The sequence below is a fragment of the Hippopotamus amphibius genome, chromosome 5 (assembly GCF_030028045.1).
Source record: "Hippopotamus amphibius kiboko isolate mHipAmp2 chromosome 5, mHipAmp2.hap2, whole genome shotgun sequence".
NCBI classification, from domain to species: Eukaryota; Metazoa; Chordata; class Mammalia; order Artiodactyla; family Hippopotamidae; genus Hippopotamus; species Hippopotamus amphibius.
The window spans coordinates 4667083-4694863 of NC_080190.1; the positions used below are offsets into that span (position 1 = coordinate 4667083).

A 27781-nucleotide genomic window follows, 5' to 3' on the forward strand; every position below is an offset into this window, starting at 1 on the left:
GCGCCATCTGCGCCGCGGTCCCTGAGGACCCTTGCGAGGGCGTCTTCCGCGGACGCCCCGCCCCGCCCCGCCCCGCCCCGCCCCTCTGATCCCGGCCGCCCCGCCCCGCCCCCCGAGCCTGTCCCCTCTGGCCCCGCCTCCTGCCTTCCCATTGGTCTGCCTCCTCGCCACCGCGCCCAATCGCAGCGCTCAGCGCCAAATTTGAATCGGTGTTATCATTTGAATCGGGAGGGCGCGGCGACGGCTCTCGGCGCCAGAGCCGCTCGTGCCGCGCTCCCGGGACGTCGCTGGGCAGGGCCATCGGGCCACCGGCGAGGGCGAGGGGAGCGGGGACTGCGGCCGCGGCGGAGGCGGGCGCGGGCCGGCGGACGGAGGCCGGGCCCCGGCGGCGCGGGGCGGGCTGCACACGCAGGCGGAGGCGTCGCCGGCTCCTCCCGGGGCGGACGCGGGCTGCGCGCCGACGAGCGGAGGCCTCGTCCCGGGTGAGCCGCGGCCGGGGCGCTTCGGGGGCGGGGGCCGCGCGCGCCGCTCGGGCTCGGCCCGGGCTCTGGAGCGGGGTCTCGGCGGGCACTCCCGGGAGCCGCGACCCTGGTGGGCGGCGTCCCGGCCGCAGGTCTCTGGGGGGGGCGCCGGGTGGTGGGGGGCCTGGCCGGGGCTGCCACAGGGCTCGGGTAGGGTGCGGGTCGGGGCGGCAGGGGCCGCGGCGGACAGCACAGGCGACCCCAGCTGGGCCCTCACAAGGGACTCCTCAGCGCTTTGCTTTAGAGTAACCCCCGCGCCCCGTGTGTTTTATGTTTGTTATTTTGCTCAGTCGTGTGTCAGAGTGCACAGAACTGCTTGTAAGTCCGCTTCCGCAGACCTTTTGATGCCAGACCTTCCCGTAAGGACTACACGCACATTCTTGTTTAGAAAATGGGTCCTACAAGACGCCTTGTTACCATCAAAAGGAGCGGGGTCGACGGCCCCCACTTTCCGCTGAGCCTCCGTACCTGCTTGTTTGGAAGGTGAGCCCTGCCCGCGCACGGACAGTGTAGACCGTTTAGCTTAAAGAAGAAAACGTCAGTATTACTGATCGCAGACTAAGGGGCAGGATGCGCAGCTCTAGCAGTGTCAGCACTCGAGTTTGCTGAGGACTTCCTGTGTATTGTCAGTGCGACTGGTTATTATGAAATAGAATCTTGAAGACAATGTTTATACAGTTGTGTGTTTTTTGATCAAATAATTTTTAAATTGATTTGATAAAAACCTATAATTGGAGAACAACGTAAAGGATTCTTAAATCCTGCTTCACTTCAGGCAGTCTCTAGAAAGCCGCTGTGTTCATCTGAAATCTCTCCAAACTGGGCATTCCTTGGCTGCTGGGGGATGTTATTGAACAAATGAAGGAAGGAATCTGTATATGGTTTGTTGGTGTTTTGGAAAAATTGAAATGGGAAGGAACGTCCTTCTGGTTGTGTTTTGAGAACTTCTCTTCTTTTGCTGCCTTGGTGTTGATGGTGGCAGTAACTGTGGTCCCTGTGTAACAGGCACCGTTAATCGCACACCCTCATTTTCTAACATGTTGGATAATCTACCCTCCCTGTGGAAGCCTGTGTAGTGGAACCCTGACTCCCTTCTACCTACACCCCACCCTCCCACCAGCCCCACCCCTGCCATGTTCCACCACACTTCAAGCTCCTGCTCACCTTGGTGCTTTTAGCCAGTTTGGACTTTGATCTCTGCAGTTGTTCTCTCTACCCTCCTATGTGAGCAATTCCTTTCCAGCTTTCAGATACGGGATTAATTTCACCTGAGAAGAAGCCTTTATTGAGCACTGCTCTTGTCTTTCCTAACCCCACACATGGTGATGAGGCTGTGGTTTGTCTGTCTCACTCCTCAGCTCCTAAGGACAGGGACTATCCTGTTAATAGTTAATAATTCTGTCTCTGTGACTGGTATGGGGTCTGGCGTATGAGAGGTGATCACTATTTAGCACTCTGGCAATTGTCCAGGTGAAACATCGGCTGGAAAATTGGGTTTGGATCAGTGTGGAGCAGTGGTTGTCAAGCGAGAGCCGTATTGCCCGCCTCGGAGATATTTGGCAAAGTCTGGAGATATTTTTTCATGTCACAATGTGGGAGGTACACATCACTGGAATCCGGGAGCAGAGGTCAGGGATGCTGCCAAAAATCCTACAATGTACAGGACAGCTCGCACTATAGACAACCAACTGGTCCCAGATATCAACAGTGCTGAGGTTAAGAGCCACTGATCTCTAGTGATGCTCATTGGCAGTCTCCTGCCAAACAATTTCTCAGTTCTAATGAGATAGCCTCTCTCTCTCTCTCTCTCACTCTCTCTCACTGGGATGTTCTAATAGCTAAAACTCAAATTCTCTTCTTTGGTTTAAAGTAGCTCTTCACGCTCCGCAGCTTCCACTCTTCAAAAGGGAAAAATAAAAACCATTTTGGTATCAAATAGCAGTCATTCTGTTATTATACTGTGGTGATTAAGTGTATTTTAATGCCAGATTTGATAATCTAGAAACCCACTCGTGTGTGGTCATGTGACACAGGTAGGAAGGGATATTCTTAGACTCCAGAGGTTCATACTGAGAACAGAGAGGAGGCATACGTTCTGTTCAAACATGTAAAACCACAGGGTGGTACCACAGACCCCAAAAGCCTCGCTAAGGGCATCTTTGATTAGTTTCTTTGTGGGTTTCGGAATTTTCCCTTCTGGTGCGTCCTGCTGATGTTAGCTTTCTGTAAAAAGATAGGTTGCATCTAGGTACTTTGTTGTTGTTGCTTGTAGATTAGTGTCTGTATTGACAGGAGACTTGTGATTCTATCAGTGAATAGTGTAGTTTTAAAACAATAAAAAGCTCACAAGTTATGAGCACTTACTGTGTGCCAGGCAAATGACAGATACGAATAACTCATTTAATTGTCTGGAGAACACCATGATGTGTTTGCTGATGGGATCCTCTGTGTATATAAAGAAACTGAGGCACAGAGTGGTCCTAGCATGAAACATAGCACTTTTGGTGATGATGAAACCTTTAAACACACTTAGCATTACCAATAAACATACATAAGTCTTTCTTATTGAAAAAAAAAAGCACAGAGTACAAAAAGTTATTACTCTCCAAACTGCTGTAAAGTACGCCTTTAGTTGGGTCTTAGATGCATAGGTATTTTAGTAAAAGGCAGTTCAATTTTGTATTCTAATATTTTCCATTGTAATTATTTTTAAGTACTCTAAGTTTTGATGATTTAAAATAGTTGCTTATGCAATACTTGTAGGAATTGTGGGCAAAATGTGAAGATCATTTACATTGCCCAGTTTGTTTTTCCTTTATGTCATTACATTTACAGATCAAACGTAGAGTCAAATGCTGTTTTATTTTGAGTCACTGATGTACTGATGGGTTTTTTAAATTGCAAGAACCTAAAAAAATCTTTATTCTTTTGAATTAAGGGGTATCGAGTGTGACATTCGTATTCAGCTTCCTGTAGTATCCAAACAACACTGCAAAATTGAAATCAATAAGCAGGAGGTGAGTGGGTTTCTGGAAGTCTATTTTTAAAAACTTTTCACCTTTTTATCCATTTATCAGTTTACATGTTTTCCTCTCTTTTCTCCTTGTAGGCAATATTGTTTAATTTCAGTTCCACAAATCCAACGCAGGTCAATGGATCTACTTTTGATAAACCTGTACAGCTAAAACACGGAGACATGATAACTATTGTTGATCGGTCTTTCAGGTAGGTAAGAACTGATTGGGCTAAAAATAAAGAGACATCTAGATTCACCAAAAACTAGCCTCACAATTCATCAGGGAGCCTTCTCTAATGTGAGTGAGTGTCAGTGTGTCTGAGGTTGTCATCCCCACCCAACACAGTCTTTACCTAAAGTCAAATGGATCTAGAAGAAATGACAAATGGGATTTATTGCGTGCTCCAGCTCAAGGATTTGAGGGCACATAACTGTGCTAAGGACAGTGACCAAGTCCTCAAGGAGTTATTTTGTTGCAAGTGTTGTGAAACTGCATTTATTCTTCTTTTTTATTTTAAAGTAAAATATACTCATAGAGAAAGATACAAAGCAAGATGTATGACCCAGCTTACCATGAAGTGACCAGCCTTGTGATTCTGACCTGTCGTGGACTGAGCTGTGCTCCCCTTACATTCCCAAGTTGAAGTTCTCACCCCCAGCCCCCCAGAATGTGGCTGTCTTTGGAGATAGGGCCTATTAAGATAAGCATGTTAAAATGAGGCCGTTAGGTTGGGTCCTAATCCAATCCGACCAGTGTCCTTATAAGAAGAGACTAGGATGCAGAGAAGCCAGGAGAGCAGGTACTCAGAGGCATGACCATATGAGGAGGCAGCAGAGGGCGGCCGGAGCCCAGGAGACAGGCCCCGAGGAAGCCAGCCCTGCCGACACCTTGAGCTTGGACTTCCAGCCTCTGGAACTGTAAGAAAAAAGATTTCTCTTGTTTAAGCCACCCAGGGCGTGACATGTTGTTGGACAACTAATAGAGCATTTCCAGAAGCTTCTTTCATGCATCTTCTAATCACTACTTCTTCCCCTCACCAAGTAAACCACTAATGTGGCTTTTCTGATAGCATGAAAGTCTTTCAAGCTCTACTACCTAAGCACGCATCTCTAACTTCTGTGGTTTTGTCTGCCTTTATTAAACGCCATAAGTTTGTAACTGAGTTCTGCTCTTACAGTTGTGGGATTCATAGCATGGATGGGATGGAGGGATTCATCCCAGTGTGTGCCTTCTCACTGCTTAAGGATTTCATTGAAATAGTATTCACAGTTTTATACACCATCGTACACAATCTATTCATTCTAGATGTTTCTGAAATGAGTCAGGGCTTGCTTTTAGTGATCAGATGGGGTTAATATTTTACTGATCTGTCCTGTGTGTTTGAAAAAAATGTGTTCCACAGCTGCGAGGTGAAATGTTCTATCTGTGTAGGTCCATTAGATTCAAATTCCTGGGAAATTTCCGCCCCTGATTCTTAGTTACTTGGACAGCTAAGTTGAAATCATGCATTGAGGATTTTTTTTTTCTTTTTGTTTTTTCACTTTGTCAATTTTTTGCTTCCTGTATTTTGAGGCCATACTGTGGGTTTAAATTAAGAATTATCTCCCCTTGGTGGATGAAGCTCTATGATGTATCATTCTGAAATGCCCTGTACCATTAGTAATACTTTTGATGAGAGATTTCATAGTGTAGTTTTTTTTTTTTTAATCATATTACTTTCAACTTTCATAATCCTTAAGGTTTAGATGATCTCTTGGAAACAGCTGTTAGCTGCACTTTTGTCCAGAATTGGTTGATCTTGATAGACTGACCCTTTCATCATTTTAAAATGTACAATGTCTCTGTGAATAATTTTTATCTTAAAGTATTTTGTCTGGTATTAGTACAGCCTCTCCACCTCTCTTCTGGCTGCTGTTCGCGTGGTGTGTCTTTTCCCATAATTAAACTTTCATCCTATTTGTGTCTGATTCTAAATTGTGTCTCTTGTAGGCAGATGTAGTGGGATCATTTCTGCCATCTGTTCTGCTAAGTGCAGCTCCGTCTTCATTACTGCCTTAATTTGTATTAAACAGATATTTTCTAATTTGAATATCCTGGACATTTCTGTGCTTTTTGTGAATTTGCCTTTTTTTTTTTCTTTTGGCTGTGTTGGGTCTTTGTTGCTGCACACAGGCTTTCTCTGGTTGTGGTGAGCGGGGGCTGCTCTTCGTTGCGGTAGGTGAGCTTCTCAGTGAGGTGGCTTTTCTTGTTGCAGAGCACAGGCTCCAGGTGCACAGGCTTCAGTAGTTGTGGCGCATGGGCTTATTTGCTCCGTGGCATGTGGGATCTTCCCAGACCAGGGATCAAACCCATGTCCCCTGCATTGGCAGACAGATTCTTTTTTTTTTTTAAATAAATAAATTTATTTATTTACTTATTTATTTATTTATTGGCAGAGTTGGGTCTTTGTTGCAGTGCGCAGGCTTCTCGTTGCGGTGGCTTCCCTTGTTGCGGAGCACAGGCTCTAGGCACACCAGCTTCATTAGTTGTGGCATGGGGGCTCAATAGTTGTAGCTCATGGACTAGAGCACAGGCTCAGTAGTTGTGGCACACGGGCTTAGTTGCTCCGCGGCATGTGGGATCTTCCTGGACCAGGGCTCGAACCCGTGTCCCCTGCATTGGCAGGCGGATTCTTAATCACTGCGCCCCCAGGGAAGTCCTGCCTTCATTTCAAAGGGTATTTTTATTGGACAGAGACTTCTAGGTAGGAAATATTTGATGAGGAATGGAGAACGGAATTATTTCCCCAAAATGAGGTGCTGCTCAAATTAAAATTGAGATGATGAAATACCTTTAACAAAAAATAGGACTTGGATCTTAGGAGGAAGGGCTTGATTCAGAACTCTGGCACCATGAGAAACAATTCCAGTTGCTAGGCTGCTTGAGAACTTACTTAGGTGGCAACAAAATCCGAATCAGGCCATCTCACCGAGGTACCCAAGTTCAGTGTGTGTTATAAAAGGTTTTCTGTGAATGGATACCTGAGGTCTGTTAGAGCAGCTGTGTCTCTTGCTAAATGTCTTTGTCTTCCTAATATGTACCGGTCTCTGTTCAGATACAGATGGAGTAAGTGGGAAGCTGAACAGACCATGGTGATCTTAAGTTAAAGCATAGCTCTGTGGTTACCCTGCGGTGACTGGCATCACAGAGTGATAAAGGCAGGCATCAGGTGCCACCCAGACTCTTGGTGTCCTGCCATCCATCAGATGATCTCCATGAACAAAAACTAGCAGACGCTCGATTTTGCTCTCTTATGCAGTCAGTTCCAGGAGGGGACATGCTCAGGGATATTGCTGAATCGTACAGACTGGTTAGGGTTCAGAAATTAACCTGGTTCCAACCTCTGACCATGGTGTTCCGAAAGAAACAAGGCAATTTACCTAAGCTTTTAGCGTAAAAACACTTTCCTAGCTCTAAATTTGTTTCCACAAATAACGTGATATCTTGAACAAAACCTGAAGTTTGTTCCTTGCTCCTTGGACACTAGCCAATATGGAAGTTTCACCATTGGTTACAGATCTTTAATCTGGATATGTGTGTGTCATTCTGTGCCCTTCAGGTATGAAAATGAAGGTCATCAGAACGGAAGCAAGTCACCTGAATTTCCAGGACAAAGACGGGAACAGGTGATGGGGGATATTATCCAACTTTGGGCTCTGATTCTTTTGCATGATGATATGAAGTCATTTATATGCACTTTGACACTGATTTCTCACAAGGGAGAACGACTTACCGGTTATAGTAGGAAAATATCCCTAAGGTATTAAAACACGTTGAACACAGATGTATTAAGATAATTTAAACTATCCGTACTCTTTGATTCAAAATGAGAGTACTAAGTGTTACACTTTGGACCCAGAAGGGTCCTAAAGTATCTCAGGATCTGAATTTGCAAACCTTTGGTTAGGACAACCCCAACATAGAGCTCAAATTCCGAACCACGTGATCTGGTGGCTCATTCCATGAGTGCCCAATTCATCCATCTTTGTTCATCTGAAATAATCACATCAGAGTTGTGGGTACCAAAGATGCTTCCCAGTTTTGATGGACAGGTGACCCACGGCCGTGGAGAAGAGTTACTGCCCTGTGTCTATCAGTGGAGAAAATATATTCCAAATGGTGCACTGTATTAAAATGCAGTTCTGGGTCCACCTGGGAGACTTAGTAGGATTTAGAAGGTTCCAGGTTAGTCCTGAGAATTCCTATCCTTCTTACTTTTTACGCAGCTACTCAAGCTAAGTCTCGTCTGACTAGATTGGAATTCCCTGGCTTAAGAGTCTTAGCACAGATGCTCCTGAGATCAGCCGTAGGCCCTGCGTTTGGAGCTCCCTGCTCTGGCTCTGTGCCCGTCCTTCCCTAGAGGAGAAACTTTAATGTTGACCCTGCTCATCAGCTTTGGGGGAAAGCTAGCTTCTGAGGTATCCCACCCCCCAACCCCCTTCTAACTCGTTAGTTGGTATAAGGAAACCAACCAAAAAGCTGGACTATGGGTTAGATAAGAGGTCCCAAAGACCTATGACCTGTTAAATCTGGATTGTGATAATGTAAATATTGCAATTGAATACTTAGAACATGTTATTTGACAGTGATTTTTATGGCTATTGGATGTTATAATACAAAAAGATATGGGCTTGTATTTTGTACATATTTTAAAATTTTAATTCATTTTCATTGTTCAGTCATAACTTTTGGTCAACTTCAGATTGGAAATTAGAAACTGAGCCCTCACATGGGATGTCTGAGAAGTGGTGTATTGAATACCAAGAAATCAGAAATTGATTAAAGAAAGAAGTTAAAGTATTTGCCTTTGGATATATTTTGTGATTTTCTCCCCTAATAATTCAGAGGATATTATTTTTCCTCCTTTGAAACAATATTGGACTCATATCTTACAACTGTGTTATTCTGTAGTTGTTTCTCACCCCCTGAAAATATGCCCAGGAAAGATTGTAACAGTGGCCCAGCAGGAGGGCTGCATCCCTACCCCGAGCTCTGAGGGTGCGGTGCCTCTGGGCGCACTGTTTTCTCTTTTGCCTTAACTTCTGGGCTTTCGGGTACACCCTTAGTATCTGCCAGCAAAGAGCACACGTGCTAAGTGGAGCCTCAATTTACCCACAGGCCTGGTAACCAATTTCTGATAAAAATGAGTGTAAAGTCAATAATTCTATGCCTTTGGTAGGCTCCCAGATACTGAGTGTAGGAGATGTTTACTTTTAACTTTGATTCTCCTTTCATAGAAGTTCAGGAAGGTATAAAAAGTCACTGAGGTTCAATTTAAGCAATTTTAATATTCAAGTTTGTTTCTTATTCTATTACTATGTTTTTAAAACATCAGCTGAGGCATGCTTGTGTTATGACCACCAGCACCTGAATGTCTTGGTCTCGTTTCTCAAAGTCTCTAAAAGTTCTGTAAGAACAGTTGGGTAGAGAAGGTGATCAACAGGAAGAATATTTTAGTGAATGTGACTGTCAGTATTTGAAAAGGCATCTAAACTGCTGTTCTTATTTTGCCAATTCACAGGAGACTTCGCGTCGAGTCTCAAGATCTAGCCTCTCTTCCAACCCTGGTCAGTAGTTTTTTGGTTTTGTCTGGGATCCTGTAAGATCAGTTCTCTGTGTTGCTTTGTGGCAAGGAAGGGACAGACTTAGGCAGACACTTGAGTTAGCTTTTTTCCCAAGTGATGTATGGGCGCCATGCTTGTTGGAGGGTCCACGTAGGGAAGAACTGTCATGCGTGGTTGTCCCCCAATTCTGAGCAGGTCGATAGCATTGGATATCCCCTATTAGTTACAGGAGGTATAGGAGGCTAAAGTGATTTCTTTATTTAGATCATGGAACTAATATCAGTACTGCTATAATACACTTTGGACATTAAGAAATTTGTAAGGCTAAGGGAAAAGCTAGGTTTTTAAGACAGTTTGATATAATTTTAAATGTGACTATTGTATGTGTGGATCATTGACAAAATCTCGAACTTTGTTTACTATTTCATGACTCCTTGTCAAGATGGGAAAGTTCAAGATTCCAGTGCCCATTCAAAGCTCACGGAAGAAGCTGTTTCAGGAAGGCCCGTGGTGCACGGGAAGGATGTCACAGGAGCCGGTACTGGCTCAGGTGGCTCAGAAGACCATGTTTCCAGGAAGACACCTGGTGGCGTTCATCCTGCACAGCTTCCTAGAGATACTTGCAGAAATGCAACGGCTCCCACGGCTGGGGATTTCAAAGACGATTCCAGTGTAACTTTAGGGAGCAGTAGCAGGGAACTGAAGGCTTATTCCTCTATACAGTGTCTTAAGGGTAGTGGCCAAAATGAGTCTCCCTTTAGGAAGCTTTATGAGTCAATGAAGGTGGAGTTAGATGTGAAATCAGGAAAAGACAATGTCCTGCAGAATCATAGACGGTCAGGATCACAGAGTCATTGCACAGCAGGAAAAGAAAGCACTGGTGGTTTAGAGGGCAAGGCTCTGGTCTCACTTAAATCCAGACCGAGATCGGGCCGAGGCCCCCAGAGTAAGGCAGACCCTGCTTCGGGAGAACAAGGAAGTAGCCAGATGGAGGGAAAGAGGAGTGATGAGCTGGTCCAGACTCCCAAGGAGACCAAGAGTCCCAGCATCCTCGGCACCAAGATGGAGATGCCGAAAACCACGACCCCCGCCCGGTATTCACAGCAAAGCCCCTCACGGAGGCGGCGGAGTGAGGACCTGAGTGTTGTCAGTGACAGTGCGTCCCCAATTCTAGGTCAAAGTGAAGGCTCCAGGGCAGAAAACAAAACGCTCACTCCCCGCAAGTTCTTACCTAGAAATCAATCACCTATCAAAGTTGAGAGTTTGGGAAATACACCAGAAAAACTTTTCTCCAGGAAAAGGAAGAGTATTCCTACAAATGTAGACAATCTGACAACAGAAACACAGATTCTGCATCAGACGATTTCAGCTCCACTGGTCCTGCAAGTTGAAAGGAAGATTCAAAACGATTTTCTCAACAAGCCTGAGAAGCTGGGTGTGGCTGCTGGACAAACGTGCCCCGGGTCACCCGGTCTTATCTCAGCTGATGTCAGCGGCTTTGGCGATTCCACGAGTAAGTTTATTTAACTGTAAGTTTATTTTCCCCGGAAAGTTCAGACCTACTTTATGTCTAGATGTGAATTAGAGGCACCTGCCTTCGTCACTAAGGATTTGCTCCAAGAGGCACGTAAGGGCACATAACAGTGATGTTCAGTTATCTACTCATGGGTTTTTCGTGAGGACCCGGATAACCCACCACCAGGAGGAAGTGCTGGTTATTAGGGAAGAATTAGCAGGGGGCCTAAGGCGATAGGGTGGTCCAAAGACAGATTTGATTCTTCTGTCTACCACAAAACAAAACAAAGGAGTATAAGCAGAAGCATAATTGCTTTTGTAGGAGTTTAATTCTGAGCTATAAGTGCTTATATCCTGAGTCTGATCCTCTAGAATAAGTCACTGGAAATCCCTTGGAAATATTCTCAAGGGAGTGGCCCTTAGGACACACCTGGACTGTCCCCATGGGTTTACCTGCCAGGTGCTGTTGCACGTGCCTTTCAGACGCTCACTTCCCGGCCTCCGTGCTGGCAGCAGGAGGCACCACGGGACAGGTTATTCCATTATCTTCAAATGGGGAAACCAGTAACCTCATGGCACCCTGTGGGTGGCAGAGATGTGGCCCGTGGAGCAGGCATGGTGGCTATGGGGCCTCCCACACTCCTCGGGGGCCCCTGGGTGTTCTGATGCTGTGCCCAGCTGTCAGCTCTGCTTCTTCAGGGACCCCCAGGGCAGGGGTGTGTGGCCCCACACACGTCCATCATGGCATCCCCGCACGTCTCGCAAACAGGGCGTGTCCCTTAGATGAGGGTTAGTACTGATGAGTAACTTACAGAGGTGGATAGAGGGGCTCGGGGCACATGGATTGCCCATCTGTCAATATCACAGGGAGAAGTTTTCGGCTCACGGCTCTGCTCACTGAGTAGGTCTGGGTGAGGCCCGAGTGTGAGTCTCTCGGAACAGCTTTCTGAGGCCACTGCTGAAGCCTCCTCTCCATCATCCCCCTGCTCCAGGCCCCGCCCTGTTTTAAGCTCTGTCTGCACGGGACTTGTCAACGTGTAAAGTCCTTGTGCTGCCTGGTTGGGATTTGGCGTTTAGCAGTTTGTCCTGGATCTTTCTTGAGCTCTGACGAAGCATTGGCTTTGTCAGCATCACGAGAGAATGAAGGTGTGTGAGGGGCCAGGTTTCAGTGAGTTTACAGCAGGTTCGTCTTTAGTGGTGATTGGAAACAAATCACCCCATGGTACGGTCCCCCTTTACACTCTCCATGTCTGTACCTTTTCCTTTAGATAAGATGGACGGGGTGTCCCTGAAGAGGAGGCGGGTCTCCTTTGGTGGTCGCCTGAGACCTGAGCTATTCGATGAAAACCTACCTCCTAACACACCCCTCAAGAGAGGAGAGACGCCAAAGCAAAGGCGGTCTCTGGCCGCCCACACGCCAGCCGTCCTAAAGAAGGTCATCAAGGTGAGTGCGGCTGCTGTTTCTAATAAAAAAGTAAAAGTATGAAAGTCCCCGCGAGAGCTCACTCTCGTGGGTGTTGGGAAATAAACGCCTGGGTTCCTAACCACGGCCTGGGGGTGACCGAGCACAGGTGGGTCCTCAGGCTTCTCTTTTCTGCAGGGGCCTCCTGCCAACCCCACTTCCAGGGCCAGATGGTCACACTAGGGTTATAGTAATTACACTTGGAAAGAATCTGGGGGTGTCATGACACAGAACCCTAAGGTTTTGGTTTTTTCCCTTTTAGAATTATAAGGTGGAAAGAAAAATTTTGGGGGGGGGAAGCAGGGAGGGGTTGAGGTGGGATGAATTGGGAGATTGGGATTGCTATATATACATCACTAATAAGAAAAAATATCAATTTGTACACTTTAAATATATGCAGTTAATTGTATGTCAATTATATCTCAATAAAAGTTCTTTAAAAAAAAATTTTGGATGGCAGCACACCCCTGATTTTCACCATCAGCTCTTCAGGCTTTTTCATCACCTACCCTAGGCTGTGATCTTAGATCTCTAGAAAGGTGTGGGGCCACAGCTCGCCTTCATCAGAGGGCCTGGGCAGTCTTTAATTTCTTTTCACACCAACAGGCATGTGAGGTACGTCTCCTTTCCTTCCCTTTTATACGGGCTCCCGGAAGTGAACAGTCATCCTTCCATGCAGACAGAAGATGGTTAGACTCCCACAGACGGTGTTTCCTTGGGCTTAGATCAGAGTCTCACTCATGAGGACGTTCCCTCCATCTTTCCACCTGAAATACCCCAATTAAGATTTGTTTTGTGCTTGCTTTTCCCCGTTTTTTTTTTAAGTGGGAGGGACGGACTCCCGTCTCTACCGTACACTTCACAGACACAGGTTGAAACGTTTGGTGCTTCAAGATTTAAACAGTTTGGGATTGACATGTACACACTGCTGTATTTAAACAGATAACCAACAAGGACCTACTGAATAGCACAGGGACCTCTGCTCAGTATTCTGTAACAACCTAACTGGGAAAAGAATTTGAAAAAGAATAGATACAAGTATATGTATAACTGAATCACTTTGTTGCACACCTGAAACTAACACAACATTGTTCATCAACTATACTCCAATATAAAATAAAAAATTATAGAAAAAAAAAAACCTCCAAATTCCGGAGAGAATAAAATGAGCCATAAGAAAAATAAATAAATAAAATAAAGAGCTAAGGTTCTCAATTGGGTAGGATTTTCACATTCATGACAGAGAAGCGATATTTGTGCTGAGATTTCTTGTGCACATTTAAATCTTGTCAGGAGCAGCCTCAACCATCAGGGAAAGAAGATGCTTCAGAAATCCGTCTGGAAGTGACCGCACAGAATGCAAGCATGAGCTCTCCAGCACCTGGTGCTGCCCGTGCTTCTCCAGCTGCACCGGATCAAGGCCGTAGGTTATCCAAGGTGTCCTCTGTCCCCAGCGGCAGCAAATCTCCACATCAGACAGATATTCCCAAGCGAGGAGGGAGAAAGAGTGGCAACCTGCCCTCCAAGAGAGCATCCCTGGACCGAAGCCAGCATGGCATCTTACAGATGATTTATTCCAGAAGAAGGAGCGGGGCTTCTGAGGCCAATTTAGTTGGTGAGTGTTGTATCTGCAGATAGATTTCAAGGTTGACTTTCCGGTGAGTGCCAGTTTTGAAAAGTCTCAACATCTTTTCCTTGTGACAGTGGCAAAATCGTGGGCAGACGTGGTCAAACTCGGAGCCAAGCAGACCCAGACCAAAGCTGTTAAACGTGGCCCTCCAAGACAGCTGAGCAAAAGGCAAAAAAGAATCCATACTCCAAAGGTACGTATCCCGACGTGGATTGCTCTTTGACGCATCGTACGATTAAGGCGTCCGTTAAGTGTGGGTCCAGGCTTTGATGTTGTGTTGACCTCCTGATTGTTTTCCAGAAGCCGACTGGCATCGTTCACAACCAGTTTAGCACAGGCCACGCGAACTCTCCCTGCACCATCGTGATAGGGAAAGCGCACATCGAGAGGGTGACCGGGCCGGCGCGGCCCTGCAGGGTGCTCAACAGCTTCATGGTCAACAGACCCGTGGACTTTAGTGAAGATCTTTCAGGTGAAAGCAGAGCCCTGGCTCTCATGAACCAGAACCCTTTCATCTTCCTGTGTGGGTCCACGTGGGTGGGTGTCACATCTGTGTACCTGCTGTGCGTGGGACAGGAGGATAAACAATCTAGTCAATCTGGGGCAGGGGTGGGGGGCTGGCGGTGGTCTCGATGTTCAAGGAAGAGGGAGCCGGCTTGGAGAACATGGACAGGCCCCTGATGATTTGGGGTCACATGGCCTGCAGGAAGCAGGTAGGGCAGGAAATGCACATCTTTACCTGGGAGAGCAGGGCAGGTATAGGAGATTGGCAGGCGGTTTATGGTGAAGAAAGCAAAAGCAGCCTTGCTCTTACAATTGCACTTTCCTTGCATTTCTACTAATAGATTGCCCCCGAGTTGGCGCAACTGGTTTGAGTGATATTTTGCTTCTTCAAGATTTCCTTTCCTTCCATGCAGCTTAGCTATTTCGTGAAACAAAGGCTTCCTTGAACCATTCATAATTGAGCCAGTATTGCCATTTGCAGTAAAATTGTGATGTGACCTGCTTACGTTTGTACCGGGTTAGAACTCTGGCAGGACCCTGGGTTTGGGGTTTCATGCTACATCATTTGACCAGTGGTTCCCATTCTGAGCACTTTTGGAGGGAGGTGACACTTGAATCCATTAGGTGAAAACGTATTTCTATTTCCTGGCAGATTTTAAGATGGGAGAATTGTTGGATCCCTTATGTAACCCGTGCAAGATACCCTCCAAATAGAATCACACTTGGATCAACACATTTAGCTTTTTAAAAGCAAACTACAGAAATGTAGAACAAGTGATAGCCAGAGTTCTGATAGCATGCTCCATGAGTAAAAAAATTTGGATTTTATACCACCCAGTATGTGGACACATGTATCCATGTATCCTTATAAATTATACACACATGTGAGTGTACTGATATATATGTGACAAAGCACTGAAGACACATTCTCAAAAATATTTTTAAGATAAATAGAAGTTTAAATACTCCGTACCTGGGATGGTGGGTTTCCTCAGCCTTTCTTCAAAACATTTTTCTAGACACTCAACCGTGGCCACCCCTCGATGTGAGTACTTTTATAACAAAGCATTTATATGTGATGAAGACTAGATCCTGGATATTTTCAGTAAAGCCTGAACGGCAAAGGGAGGATGAGGTTTTTAAGTGAATTGTCTGGCTTGGCCGCCTTTGGGAACAGGCTTCCCAAACACAATTTGCACACAGCTGCCAGACAGAGTGTTTTGGTCCATTGATGGCAGAACAAGAAAATAAGGAGAACAGAGGGGTAATGAGAGTTTGAGAGACTTAAATCTTCCCTTTAGAGAACTGTATGTTTTTCTGTTTTGTTTTGTTTTCTTTTTCCTGAGATTATGTTAGTACTGCCTTTTGGTATTAAAATGAAAAGATGGTGATATTATTACTTGGTAATACTAAAAGTGGACAGTCCTATGTCACTTTTAAAATTTGGACATTTTGGGCTTCCCTGGTGGTTCAGAGGTTAAGAATCCACCTGCCAATGCAGGGGACACAGCTTTGAGCCCTGATCCGGGAAGATCCCACATGCCGCGAAGCAACTAAGCCCGTGCACCACAACTACTGAGCCCACGCTCTAGAGCCCGTGCTCCGCAATAAAGAGTAGCCCCTGCTCGCCACAACTAGAGAAAGCCTGCCCACAGCAACGAAGACCCAACTCAGCCATAAATAAATAAATAAATAAATGTATTAAATATAAAACCTGGACATTTTATTTGTACATAAACTCTAGTACTGCATAACCTAGGACTTATCGAAGGTACACGAGGGCCCTAGGTTTCAGGATGTGTGGAGGGGGACCCTGAAGGGCAGCCTCTGTCCTCTGGCCAGGGCTCACAACTGGAGGTTACTCTAGAGGAGGGTGGACATCGACTTCCTTCATTCGATTTTCCTTCCAGGAGGAGGGCAGAGAAGAGGCGATATATGAGTCTAACTTCCCATTGCCCTCTTCAAAAATGGGTTCACAACTAATGCATCCGCCTCTCCTGTGAGACCTGCTTCCCAGGAACTCTAGGGAGTGATCTGTTATCTTCTGACATTTCCTCTTGTACGTGAGGACGGGCATGCTTACTTGCAGGTAGTGGCAGTCTATTAACTGCTTTTCCTCTGTTTTCATGTCACAGGGCTGCCTGAGATGTTCAAGACTCCAGGGAAAGGGAAACCACAAAGGATGAGCATGTGTCCTCCCACTTTTTCAAATGCAGATGATTTGGTTGGAAAAGAGCTTCCAGGGCCTCATGTCGGAGAAGAACCTCTGCTGTGCGCTTTGGAAAGTTCTGGTTGGTTTCCTTCTTTTCCCGGGCACGTTGATCTTTTCAGTGGGAACTGTAGATGGTCTTTTTTTCACAACAGCTATTGTATTATTCCTCTATGACAGATACTCCTGATAAAGTACCATGTCCAGCTTCTCAGTGCCATTGTTTTTAGGGGAAGTTTCTATCAGCAGTTGAACTAGCACTGGCTTTCAGAGATTTGCATAAAAAGGCGTACCTGTTTACTAACCGTGAACTACCTGTATAGCCATGGCCATTTTCTTTTAGCATAAGCTAAGAGCTTGACAAGCAGGGAAGGCTAATGATCTCTCATCATACTTATATGTAAATTACTCAAATGTGCAAGTGCTATCTATTATCAGAGAGAAAGGTAGCAGGTGTGCACTGCAGAGGGAGTCCTGTTACTCTCTGGATGGGCGCCTGCCGTAGGATGAGAGTGAGATGTGAGTCTGTTTTCTCTCTTATTTACACTGGTCACTGAGTTCCTGTCAGAGGGAACAGCGTGCTGTACTTGAGCTGCTTCCTGTCACTAAAACTGAATGTTTCCTGTGTGACATGGACCCTAAGTGTAGTAAGTGTAATCCCTGTTATTGCATTGGTGGTCCAGCGGACAAAACAGCTGTTTTTCGTGTTTGATGAAAAGAATGTCTGTGTTCAGCTCACAGAGCCCTGGGCGGCAGCCTTCAGGGGAGCCTTTTTAAGGAATTTGTTTCTTTTATCCAATCCTATAGACTCTTACCTATGCCTGAACCCACTCTATGTCACCCCATAACATTATTCTTAAGTGTGTTTATTATCAGACAGATTTTATCTGTGTTTATAAATTTTATCTGTCTGTTTATAATTCAGACAGATTTATGGCCACATAAGCAGCCTCACATCCTGAGGTGGATGGGAGACTGATTTATTGGCTCTTAAATAATATTTCATGAGGATAAAACACCACACTGGCCCACACAGTGCACAGAATATACTCACTGTGTATGTTTTAATTTCTTACAGGACAGAATGTGTTTCCTGGGCCTCAGGATGCAGCAAAAGAGCTGTCTGATCAAAGTTCTGCAAGCCCTGCCTTAAGGCGCCCGCCTATTAAAATACATGAAAACATTATGAAAACTCCTAGGAACGTGTGCAAAACGACAGGTGCTGAGATGAAAACTCCAGGGTCTGCGGCAGCGACTCCGAAGGCAGCATCAAGTGCAAACAAGTTTAGAAGGTCTGCGGAGCTCAGAAGCCCTCAGACGCCAGGTGTGGAGGGTAAGAACGAAGACACAAAACCGGATGCTCTTGAGAACGTCTTGGGAAGACGTCTGAGGAAAACACCGCAACCAGAGCAAAAGCTGCAGGGAGACATGAAGGAAAGTGAAAGGTCTCTCGAAACATGTAAGAAAAACATCGAATCAAAAGAAAATTCCGGAAAGATGACAGCTGTGAGGAGATCAAGAAGAGCTTCAGAGCTGAAGTGTGAACCAGCAGCAGACCTGACCGCCCTCAAGAGATCGCAGGAGACAGAACCTGAAGAAGACCAGACAGACATCCTGAGTCTCCCACTGACCCCAGCTGATGCCGAGGAGGCAGTGGACGCAGAGAACAAAGCCGCACAGATGCGCTATACATCTCCCCACCCAGGAGCAGTCGGCACGCCCACCAGGACGAGCTCACAGCTCAACACAGCGTCCCGGAAAGTGGACGTAGAAGATCTCTTGGCCCTCGAGAAGCCCACACAGACACCGGGGGGAACCATGCCCACACACAGAGAACCAGGTGATGATAAAAAGATCAGATTGTTCAAAGAAACTGCAAAGCAGAAACTGGACCCTGCAGAAAACGTAGCTGGAAGTAAGAAGCGGCCAAGGACACCCAAGGGAAAGGCCCCACCACACGAAGACCTGGCTGGCTTCAAAGAGCTCTTCCAAACCCCACATCATAACGAGGAACTCATGACTGATGACAAACCCCCCAAAATACTCTGCCAATCTCCACAATCAGAACCAGTCAACACACCAAGTAGAAAAGGACGTCTCAAGACACCTTCCCAGAAAGTGGATGTGCACGAAGATGTCTCAGCACTCAGGAAGCCTCAACAAACACCAAGGGAAACCAGGCGCTCACTCAGAGAACCAGAGGTGGGTGACAGAGGCACTGCAGTGCCTCAGGAAGCTCCAGGAGAGAAAGTGGGCCCCGCAGAAAATGTAACTGGAAGCAAGAGGCGGCCAAGGACACCCAAGGACAAGGTCCCACCACTGGAAGACCTGGCCGGTGTCAAAGAACTCTTCCAAACCCCAGATCACGCCAAGGAACCAAGGGCTGTTGTCAAAACTCCCAAAATGCTCTGTACATCCTCACAGCCAGAGCTAGTTCTCACACCAACCAATACGAAGAGACAGCTCAAGACGCCTCTGGAGAAAGCGGATGTAAAGGAAGAGCTCTCAGCCCTCGGGAAGCCCACACAGGTGCCGGGGGAAACCAGGCAGTCAGGAGGAGAACCAGTAGATGGTGATAAAAGCATCAGATTGTTTAAGGAGACTCCAAAGCAGAAACTGGACCCTGCAGAAAATGTAAATGGAAGTAAGAAGCGGCCAAGAACACCCAAGAGAAAGACCCCACTGCTGGAAGACCTGGCTGGCTTCAGAGAGCTCTTCCAAACCCCACATCAAGCCAAGGAACCCATGCCTGATGACGAAAGCCCCCAAATACTCTGCCAATCTCCACAACCAGAACCAGTCAACACACCAAGTAGAAAAGGACGTCTCAAGACACCTTCCCAGAAAGTGGATGTGCACGAAGATGTCTCAGCACTCAGGAAGCCTCAACAAACACCAGGAGAAACCAGGTGCTCACTCAGAGAACCAGAGGATGGTGACAGAGGCATTGCAGTGTCTCAGGAAGCTCCAGGAAAGAAAGTGGGCCCCACAGAAAATGTAACTGGAAGCAAGAGGCGGCCAAGGACATCCAAGGACAAGGTCCCACCGCTGGAAGACCTGCTTGGCTTCAGAGAGCTCTTCCAAACCCCAAATCACACAGTGGAACCAAGGACTGATGACAAACCCACCACAATACCCTGTAAATCTCCACCAGCAGAAGCAGTCAACACACCAACAAGTAGGAAGAGACAGCTCCAGACACCTCTCTGGAAAGTGGATGTAGAGGAGGAGCTCTCAGCATTCAGGACACCCACACAGATGCCTGGGGAAACCAGGCAGTCAGAAGAAGAACCATCAGGTGGTGATAAAAGCATCAAATTAGCTACGGAAACTCCAAAACAGAAACTGGACTCAGCAGAAAATGTAACTGGAAGCAAGAGGCGGCCAAGGACACCCAAGGACAAGGTCCCACGGCTGGAAGACCTGGCCGGTGTCAAAGAGCTCTTCCAAACCCCAGATCACGCCAAGGAACCAAGGGCTGTTGTCAATGCTCCCAAAATGCTATGTACATCCTCACAGCCAGAGCTAGTTCTCACACCAACCAATACGAAGAGACAGCTCAAGACACCTCTGGGGAAAGCGGATGTAAAGAAAGAGCTCTCAGCCCTCGGGAAGCCCACACAGATGCCGGGGAAAACCAGGCAGTCAGGAGGAGAACCAGTAGATGGTGATAAAAGCATCAGATTGTTTAAGGAGACTCCAAAGCAGAAATTGGACTCTGCAGAAAATGTAACTGGACGTAAGAGGCTGCCAAGAACACCCAAGGACAAGGTCCCACTGCTGGAAGACCTGGCTGGTGTCAAAGAGCTCTTCCAAACCCCAGATCACGCAAAGCAACCAATGACTGATGATAAAACCCCCCAAATACCTTGTAAATCTCCACCAGCAGAAGCAGTCAACACACCAACAAGTAAAAACAGATGGCTCAAGACACCTCCCCTGAAAGTGGATGTAAAGGAGGAGCTCTTAGCATTCAGGAGACCCACACAGACGCCGGGGGAAACCAGGCACTCAGAAGGAGAACCAGCAGATGGTGATGAAGACGTCAAAGTATTCAAGGAAACTTCAAGGCAGAAACTGGACCCTGCAGAAGACGTGCCTGGAATTAAGAGGCGGCCAAGAACACCCAAGGAAAAGGCTCAACCCCTGGAAGACATGGTTGGCTTCAAAGAACTCTTCCGAACCCCAGATCACACCAAGGAACCAATGACTGATGACAAACCCACCACAATACCCTGTGAATCTCCACCAGCAGAACCAGTCAACACGCCAACAAGTAGGAAGAGACGCCTCAAGTCACCTCCCCAGAAAGTAGACACAGTGGAAGACCTTTTAGCATGCAGGAAGTCCACCCAGACACCAGGGAGAACCAGGCACTCAGGAGAACCAGCATATGGTGAAGACAAAGCATTTAAGAAAATGCCAAAGCGGAAACTGGACTCAGCAGAAAATTTAACTGGAAACAGCAAGTGGCCAAGAACAACACTTAAGGAAAAGGCCCAACCCCTGGAAGACCTCGCTGGCTTCAAAGAGCTTTTCCAAACTCCAAATCAAGCCAAGGGACTAATGACTGAGGGCAGAACCCCCAAAATGCTCTGCCAGTCTCCACAACCAGAGCCAGTTGTTACATCAACTAGCATAACCAGATGTCTCAAGACACCTTCCCAGAAAGTGGCTGTGCAGGAAGACCTCTCAGCACTCAGGAAGCTCACACAAATACCAGGAGAAACCATGCACTCAGACAGAGAACCAGAGGGTGATGACAGAGGCATTGCAATGTCTCAGGAAGCTTCAGAAGAGAAGCTGGACCGTGCAGAAAAAGCATCTGGGAGTAAGAGGCGGCCAAGGACACCCAAGGAGAAGGCCCCTCCACTGGAAGACCTGGTTGGCTTCAAAGAGCTCTTCCAAACCCCAGATCGTGCAAAGCAACCAATGGCTGATGAAAAAACCACCACAATACCCTACAAATCTCCACCAGCAGAACCAGTCACCCGGCGAACAGGTAGACAGAGACAGCTCAAGTCACCGCCAGGGAAAGCGGGTGTAGAAGAGCCTCCAGCACCCAGGAAGCCCACAAAGACACCAAGGGAAACCAGGCATTCACACAAAGAAGCTGCAGGTGATGAAAACCACAGCAAAGTGTTAAAGGAGAATTCAAGGCAGAAATGCAACCCTGCAGAAAATGCACGGGGCGTCAAGAGTCGGCTAAGAACAGTTAAGGAAAAGACCCAACCCATGGAAGATCCAGCCAGTTTCAAGGAGCATTTCCAAAAGCCCGATCAGGCCAAGGAACCAGTGAGTGATGTTATAATCACGCCAGTGCCCCAGCAGTCTCCTCCAGCAGAACCAGTCACCAGGCGAACAGGCCGACAGAGACGGCTCAAGTCACCTCCAGGGAAAGTGGGTATAGAAGAGCCTTCAGCACCCAGGAAGCCCACAAAGACACCGAGGGAAACCAGGTATTCACACAAAGAAGCTGCAGGTGATGAAAACCACAGCAAAGTGTTAAAGGAGAATTCAAGGCAGAAATGCAACCCTGCAGAAAATGCACTGGGCGTCAAGAGTCGGCTAAGAACAGTTAAGGAAAAGACCCAACCCGTGGAAGATCCAGCCAGTTTCAAAGAGCTCTCCCAAAAGCCCGATCAGGCCAAGGAACCAGTGAGTGATGTTACAGTAGCTCCAATGCCCCAGCAGTCTCCTCCAGCAGAACCAGTCACCCGGCGAACAGGCCGACAGAGACGGCTCAAGTCACCGCCAGAGAAAGTGGGTGTAGAAGAGCCCTCAGCGCCCAGGAAGCCCACCCAGACACCAGGAGATATGCACAGAGAGCCTGTATGTGATGAAAAAGACAACAAAGCATTTAAGGAAAATTCAAGGCAGAAACTCAGCCTTGCAGAAAATGTACTGTGTGTCAAGAGTCGGCTAAGAACAGTTAAGGGAAAGACCCAACCCGTGGAAGATCCAGCCAGTGTCAAAGAGCTCTCCCAAAGGCCCGATCAGGCCAAGGAACCAGTGAGTGATGTTACAGTAGCTCCAATGCCCCACCAGTCTCCGCCAGCAGAACCAGTCACCCGGCGAACAGGCCGACAGAGACGGCTCAAGTCACCTCCAGGGAAAGTGGGTGTAGAAGAGCCCTCAGCGCCCAGGAAGCCCATCCAAGCAGCAGGCGAAACCACGCACAGAGAACCAGTAGGTGGTGAGAACAGTATCAAAGTGTTTAAGGAAACTTCAAGGCAGAACCTGAGCTCAGAAGAAAACGTAATTGGCGTCAAGAGTCGGCTAAGAACATGTAAGGAGAAGGCTCAACCCCTGGAAGACCCAGCCAGGTTCAAGGAGCTCTTCCAAAAGCCCGATCTCGCCAAAGGCCTGGGAAACGACGCTGCGGGGGTTAAGAGAGCCCCAAAGCAAACAGCAGACAGAAGAAGACCTGTAGAAACATCCCAAAGAAGCCTCAGGACCCCTAAAGGGAGATTGACGGAAGACATTGTGGGCAGCGGAGTCCCTGTAAAATCATCGGGTGAAAGCCGCGTTTCCCCGTCCCCCGAGAGGAAACCGGGAGCAGACGGGAGGGTCGCGGGAAGGAAGAGACCGCGCCCCATGACAGCTGCACAGGACCCCGAGGACGAGAAGCCGCTCCAGAAGAAGCAGAGGACAGCCCCCAGGGAGAGACGGGAGCCCCCCGAACCCTTGGGAGTGAAGAAGAGAAGTCTGAGGGTTTTGGCACAAAGGACAGAACCTGGGGGAAACCTGTGCAACGATGACATGAAAACTAAAGCTACCGATGCACAAGGAGAGGACACGCATGCTCCAGACAAGGTGATGGAGGGGTCGTGTGACCGTGCGATGTAATCATACCGTGTCTTCTTGGGTGGATGCTCTCTTTCTGGTATAATGTTTGCTGTACATTGTGTGTAACCCGAATGTATGCGTGGGTACCCTTTCCCAGAGGGGTCCAGTCAACAGAGACCATCGTAAAGCATCCTTTGGGGATTTATAGAGAGAACGGGCTAATTTGGCAAAATAACTGGTCAAAATCACCACATATTTTGCCAAGAACTTTTCGGGAAGTAAATGAGTTACGTTCATCTTCAAAGCTGCGGAGCTTTGTGCTGAGAACAGCGGGCCGCTCAGCGCTGCCTTGTTCCAGACACCGCGACCTGGAGTGCTGGGTAGAAGTAGTATCCGCATCAGTATTAAAACAGAACAGTTTACACGGGGCCTCTGTGTCCTGGGAAGACCATAACTGTCAGGGCTGGTAGATAGAAACGCTTGGAAACTCGATTCCAGATACTGAGATGTTCCTGTCCTGCCCTGTCAATGACTATTAAAGGATTAGGAGTTCACTTATTGCCTGAATAACGGGGCATTTTCCTGGAATACCCTTTTAAGGCTTGCTATAATCAGACAGGCATATATGACACACAGACATTGTGATTGGAATTTATACTGAGTTCCTTACTTGGGGTTTATCAGAAATGGTGATTTCTCCACTGGAACAAAGTGACAGGCACTCCCTTGACTCTTAGATTATTGGCATCTTCGAAAATGAATGCATGGAAAGTTTTCCAATTAATTCCCCTTTGAGCTCCCTTTCGAATGATTTCCTCCATGCTGAGTTTTGAAATTAGTATTCCTCCTTCTTGACATTTTGTGGATGTCTTGAATTTTTTTAGGGAATCTCTCTGGGTTCCAAGCGCCCCACTAAAACCGGAGTAGAGGAGCAGAAACCTGAGGTTCTTATATCTGCAGAAAAGATGAAAATGAAGAGGAGTGAAAAGAAGTCCACAGAGACCTCCCAAGAGATGAAGCTACAAAGCCCGGAAGCTGAAGCCAAGAATCCTACCTCTGGGGGCAGAGTTCAAGAGAGAAGGACGGGCCTGAGATCTGGGAGGCAGAATCAGACGCCTTTGCCTGAAGCAGCCGAGGCGCCAGCAAGGGAGAGGAGGGTGGAAATCCCCGCGAAGAAGCAGGAAGAGGAAAAAGCAACGGAACATGCAGACTTGAAGGGTCTGAGGTCCAGGAGGATTACCGTCCGCCCTCGAGGAAGCCCTGCGGAGCGTGAGTCCGAGCAGAGAGTCACCCGGAGCAGCAAGAGATGTGCCAACAATCTTCAAAAGGCAAGTGATGTCCTGTTTCTCTTTTTTCGAGCATCGAACGTTTTCCTATAATGTCTGCCCCGTGTTGCAGGAGCAGACACAGCACGTGATGTGTAGTAACACGCCGCCAGCTCCTGGTGGGACTAATGTGAGAAGCATGAGTCTAAGCCGTATTTTGTGGCTCTATATCCAGGTGTAGCTGGCTTGGGAGTTCCAACCTCAAATAGTAAGTTCACAGTATAACGTGAACTTTATAATGAACTTTATTATTCAGGAAAAACAAGGGCTGGGACTTCCCCGGCGGTCCGGTGGTTAAGACCCCGAGCTTCCACTGCAGGGGGCTCGGGTTCCACCCCTCTTTAGGGAACTAAGATCCCGCTTGGTGTGGCCAAGAATTAAAAAAAGAGAAAGGAAGAACAAGGGATTTATCCAGTTAGTACTTTCTGACTGCTCCTTGCATATACCCTGTACTAAGATTCCCGGCAGTTGTCTTCTGTCTCTGGTTGGAGACTGAACAAAACTTCCAGAAACGTAACGCCTGATGTTGAAGGTATCCGCTTGGAAAGCGGGGATGAGGAGCAGGTTGGGGGTGTCCGTAGGTGAATAGCACTGTTAAGAGTTCCCATTCAGGAGGCGGTCTGCTGTCCTTCCTTCCGTCCCAAGTATGGCATCCTAAAGGTGGCCTGCACTCACACTCAAATAGTGTTGAGTGACAGCCACCTCCGAACACATCAATTGTTCAGAAGATCCAAACATTTCTTCCTAAGAAAAAAATCAGGCTGAGATATTTTGGGTCTTCTGGTTTTTAAATTGTTTCATATCTGCTCAAGTTGAGATTTTTAAGAACCTCATTTTTAATTTGTAATAAAAGTTTACCGCTTGATTTTTTTCAAAACGGTCAACAAACTGCACGCACTCGTTAATAAAGGTCTTAAGTAATGTCTTTGTGTATTTAAAAAAAAAGATTTCAGCCTGATTATACATTTGAATTCCATTTTTCTGAGTGATATTTATAAATATTAGTGAAAATGTATGTATTTGTGCAGAAATTTTTTCTCTTTTTATGATGTATTAACTTAAAAACAGCTTATAAACCTTTCTAGCAAAAGACACAATATTTAACTTTAAAACATTAAATAGTAAAAACAGTTTAAGGCAACTTTTATAGGCTCTGTTGTAAAGCTTATTTCCAACCTCAAGATTAATTTTCTAGAACTAAAGGCCTACATCACACCCAGTAAGGACTTGGGTTTTTGCAGAGTAGAGTTGGTTACAAAATTTTTTCTTTTAAATTACTTGAGTTATATTTTTGTTCCCAAACAGGAAAATGACGACGTGGGTGTCAAGAAAATAAGAACCAGAAGTCGTCGGGACAATGAAGAAGATTAAAAGGGAAAAAAAAGTAATGAATTTAGTTTAGTGATAAGTTGTAGTACAATGTTTGCCATAAATTTAAAAGTGAATTCTGTGAATAAAGCTGTTGGGGTTGGTGGGGGACAGACTTTAAGGGAAGAAAGCTTAGAATTTTCTGATTCTGAATAGTTTATTCAAAACTCGCACATGGAAGTTATGAAGGAGACTGCTGGGTCTCCTAAATTGATAAAAGTTTAAAACTTGGGGGGGGGATGGGAGTTTGCCAAGGTGTGGCCTTAAACTTGGCAAGATGAAGCCCTGAAGTTTGTGACTCCCACAGTCAATGCCCACTGGCTGTGGGCTCTAGCACTTGCCACACTGTGTTGTAAATGCTTCCGTGTGTGTCTGTGTCCTTTCTGTCTGTACGTCCTGTCCTCCATCCGAAGTGAAAGGCGGGGTTTCCACCCTGCATCCACACCATCAGGCAGCCACTCAGGAAACAGGAGTGAGTGGGTAGAGGACTAGAAAAATGAAGGTTACAAGAGGTACCTTTACACTGGGGAGACCTCGGGTCCAGGCACCAGGGCTGTGGGTCGTCTGCGCAGGACTGCCCTCTCCGTGGTGTCCTGATCACTTAAGGGAATACATGTGTGATTTGGAGGACGGTTTGTGATACCATTTTCAGGGTAACGATGATACTTTATTTGAGGAATGACGGGTAGCTTGTCCTTTTCACGTTAAGTATCTTTGTCTAAACCAGGACTGCTTTCATCTGAGAAGGCATCCCCACACTCAGTCTTAGGGCCATCGGCCAGGGTGCCCCTTAATCCCGAACGGTAGCAACCCCCTGAGCTTTCTGCAGAGGTGCTCTCACCTGTGCTTTCTCTGACCACACCTGCTGGCCTGACTCAGCGCTCAGCACGTCACCTTGGACGGGAAGCAACACAAACCCAATGCTCACCCCAAAGAATGGCCATTTCTGACAACTGCAGGGCACGAGGCTCTTTCCTCACCGTTTCTGAATCACTTACGCGAGCCGATGGCTCCTACATCTTGTTTTAAGCCTGGATGTCCGTCCTTCTTCAGTTTCAGAGCCATCTGCCTCACTGCTGTTCCTCTTTGTCCTCCTGTTCCTCTGTGTTCCCTGAATCAGAACGAGCACACCTTCCCTCTAGTCACCTGTGTGGAGTCCTCCCCATTCACCTGCCTTGCCAGATGGAGGTGAGGATGGAAGACGGGCGAGTCTGTCCCCTAGAGTGTGAACTGTAACGTCTGTGCCCCTGTCTGTCTACTCTTGTGTCCTCCATGTCCAGCGTGGAGCCAGGTCCATGTAATAATAAATGTTTGCTGAATGAATATGTGAGTCCAGGCGTGTCTGTCTGAGTCAGTGGCATTTGCTTTTGCTATTTTGGCTGCCATAATGCAGTTTTAGACAGTGTTGTGTGAAATCATGAGGGAGGGTGAGTGACAGATGGAGGGAGGAGGGTTGAGGATGAGGCAGGGAGGGGACATGTGAAGAGCTGGGCCGGAAAGAATGTGGGATTCTGGTGAGCAGAAGGGAGAGTATTTTAGGAAGTGCAACCCTCATTAGAAAAGGCACTCTATTTGAAGCTGTGAGTCATAAATGTGTCATTTAGGTAGGCAAAATTCAAGAAAATACATAAAGTAGGAGTTTTCTGTGATTAAGTTGTTCTGCCAACACTTCAGATTTAGTCATAATTATGAACCTCACATATAGAAAAATTTCAATTAGCTGTATGCCTGGGGAGTGGAATAAAAATTAATTAAAAAGCTCTTAGGGTTCAATTCTAACCAAAAATCTCACTGAAATATATCAGCATATTTTCTCACCTTCCTAAGTACAGTATTAA

At 46.9% G+C, this 27781-nt stretch overlaps 1 protein-coding gene across 3 annotated transcripts; it reads left to right on the forward strand.

Moving 5' to 3' along the window:
* The first annotated feature begins 333 nt into the window (after positions 1-333).
* Positions 334-27781, forward strand: MKI67 (marker of proliferation Ki-67). 3 transcript variants are annotated; one of them, XM_057736306.1, is made up of 15 exons: positions 334-482; positions 812-1004; positions 3460-3538; positions 3631-3746; positions 7137-7203; positions 9099-9144; positions 9584-10654; positions 11925-12100; positions 13412-13733; positions 13823-13941; positions 14049-14220; positions 16388-16543; positions 17540-23277; positions 24135-24578; positions 25881-27781. In XM_057736306.1, the coding sequence occupies exons 2-15, from the start codon at positions 913-915 to the stop codon at positions 25944-25946; spliced, it is 8664 nt and encodes a 2887-aa protein (XP_057592289.1). In that variant the 5' UTR covers positions 334-482; positions 812-912; the 3' UTR covers positions 25947-27781. The 3 variants fall into 3 exon arrangements, with proteins under 3 accessions (XP_057592289.1, XP_057592291.1, XP_057592292.1); XM_057736308.1 differs by having other exon boundaries at positions 910-1004; XM_057736309.1 differs by lacking the exons at positions 334-482; positions 812-1004; positions 3460-3538; positions 3631-3746 and adding an exon at positions 4330-4455.

Bases quoted from the DNA above. Each gene is read 5' to 3' on its own strand.
- MKI67 (XM_057736306.1), top strand. From the start codon at position 913: ATGGGTCCTACAAGACGCCTTGTTACCATCAAAAGGAGCGGGGTCGAC. The intron at 3,539-3,630 runs GTGAGTGGGTTT...TTCTCCTTGTAG, and splicing joins TTGAAATCAATAAGCAGGAG to GCAATATTGTTTAATTTCAG. The intron at 9,145-9,583 runs GTCAGTAGTTTT...CTCCTTGTCAAG, and splicing joins TAGCCTCTCTTCCAACCCTG to ATGGGAAAGTTCAAGATTCC.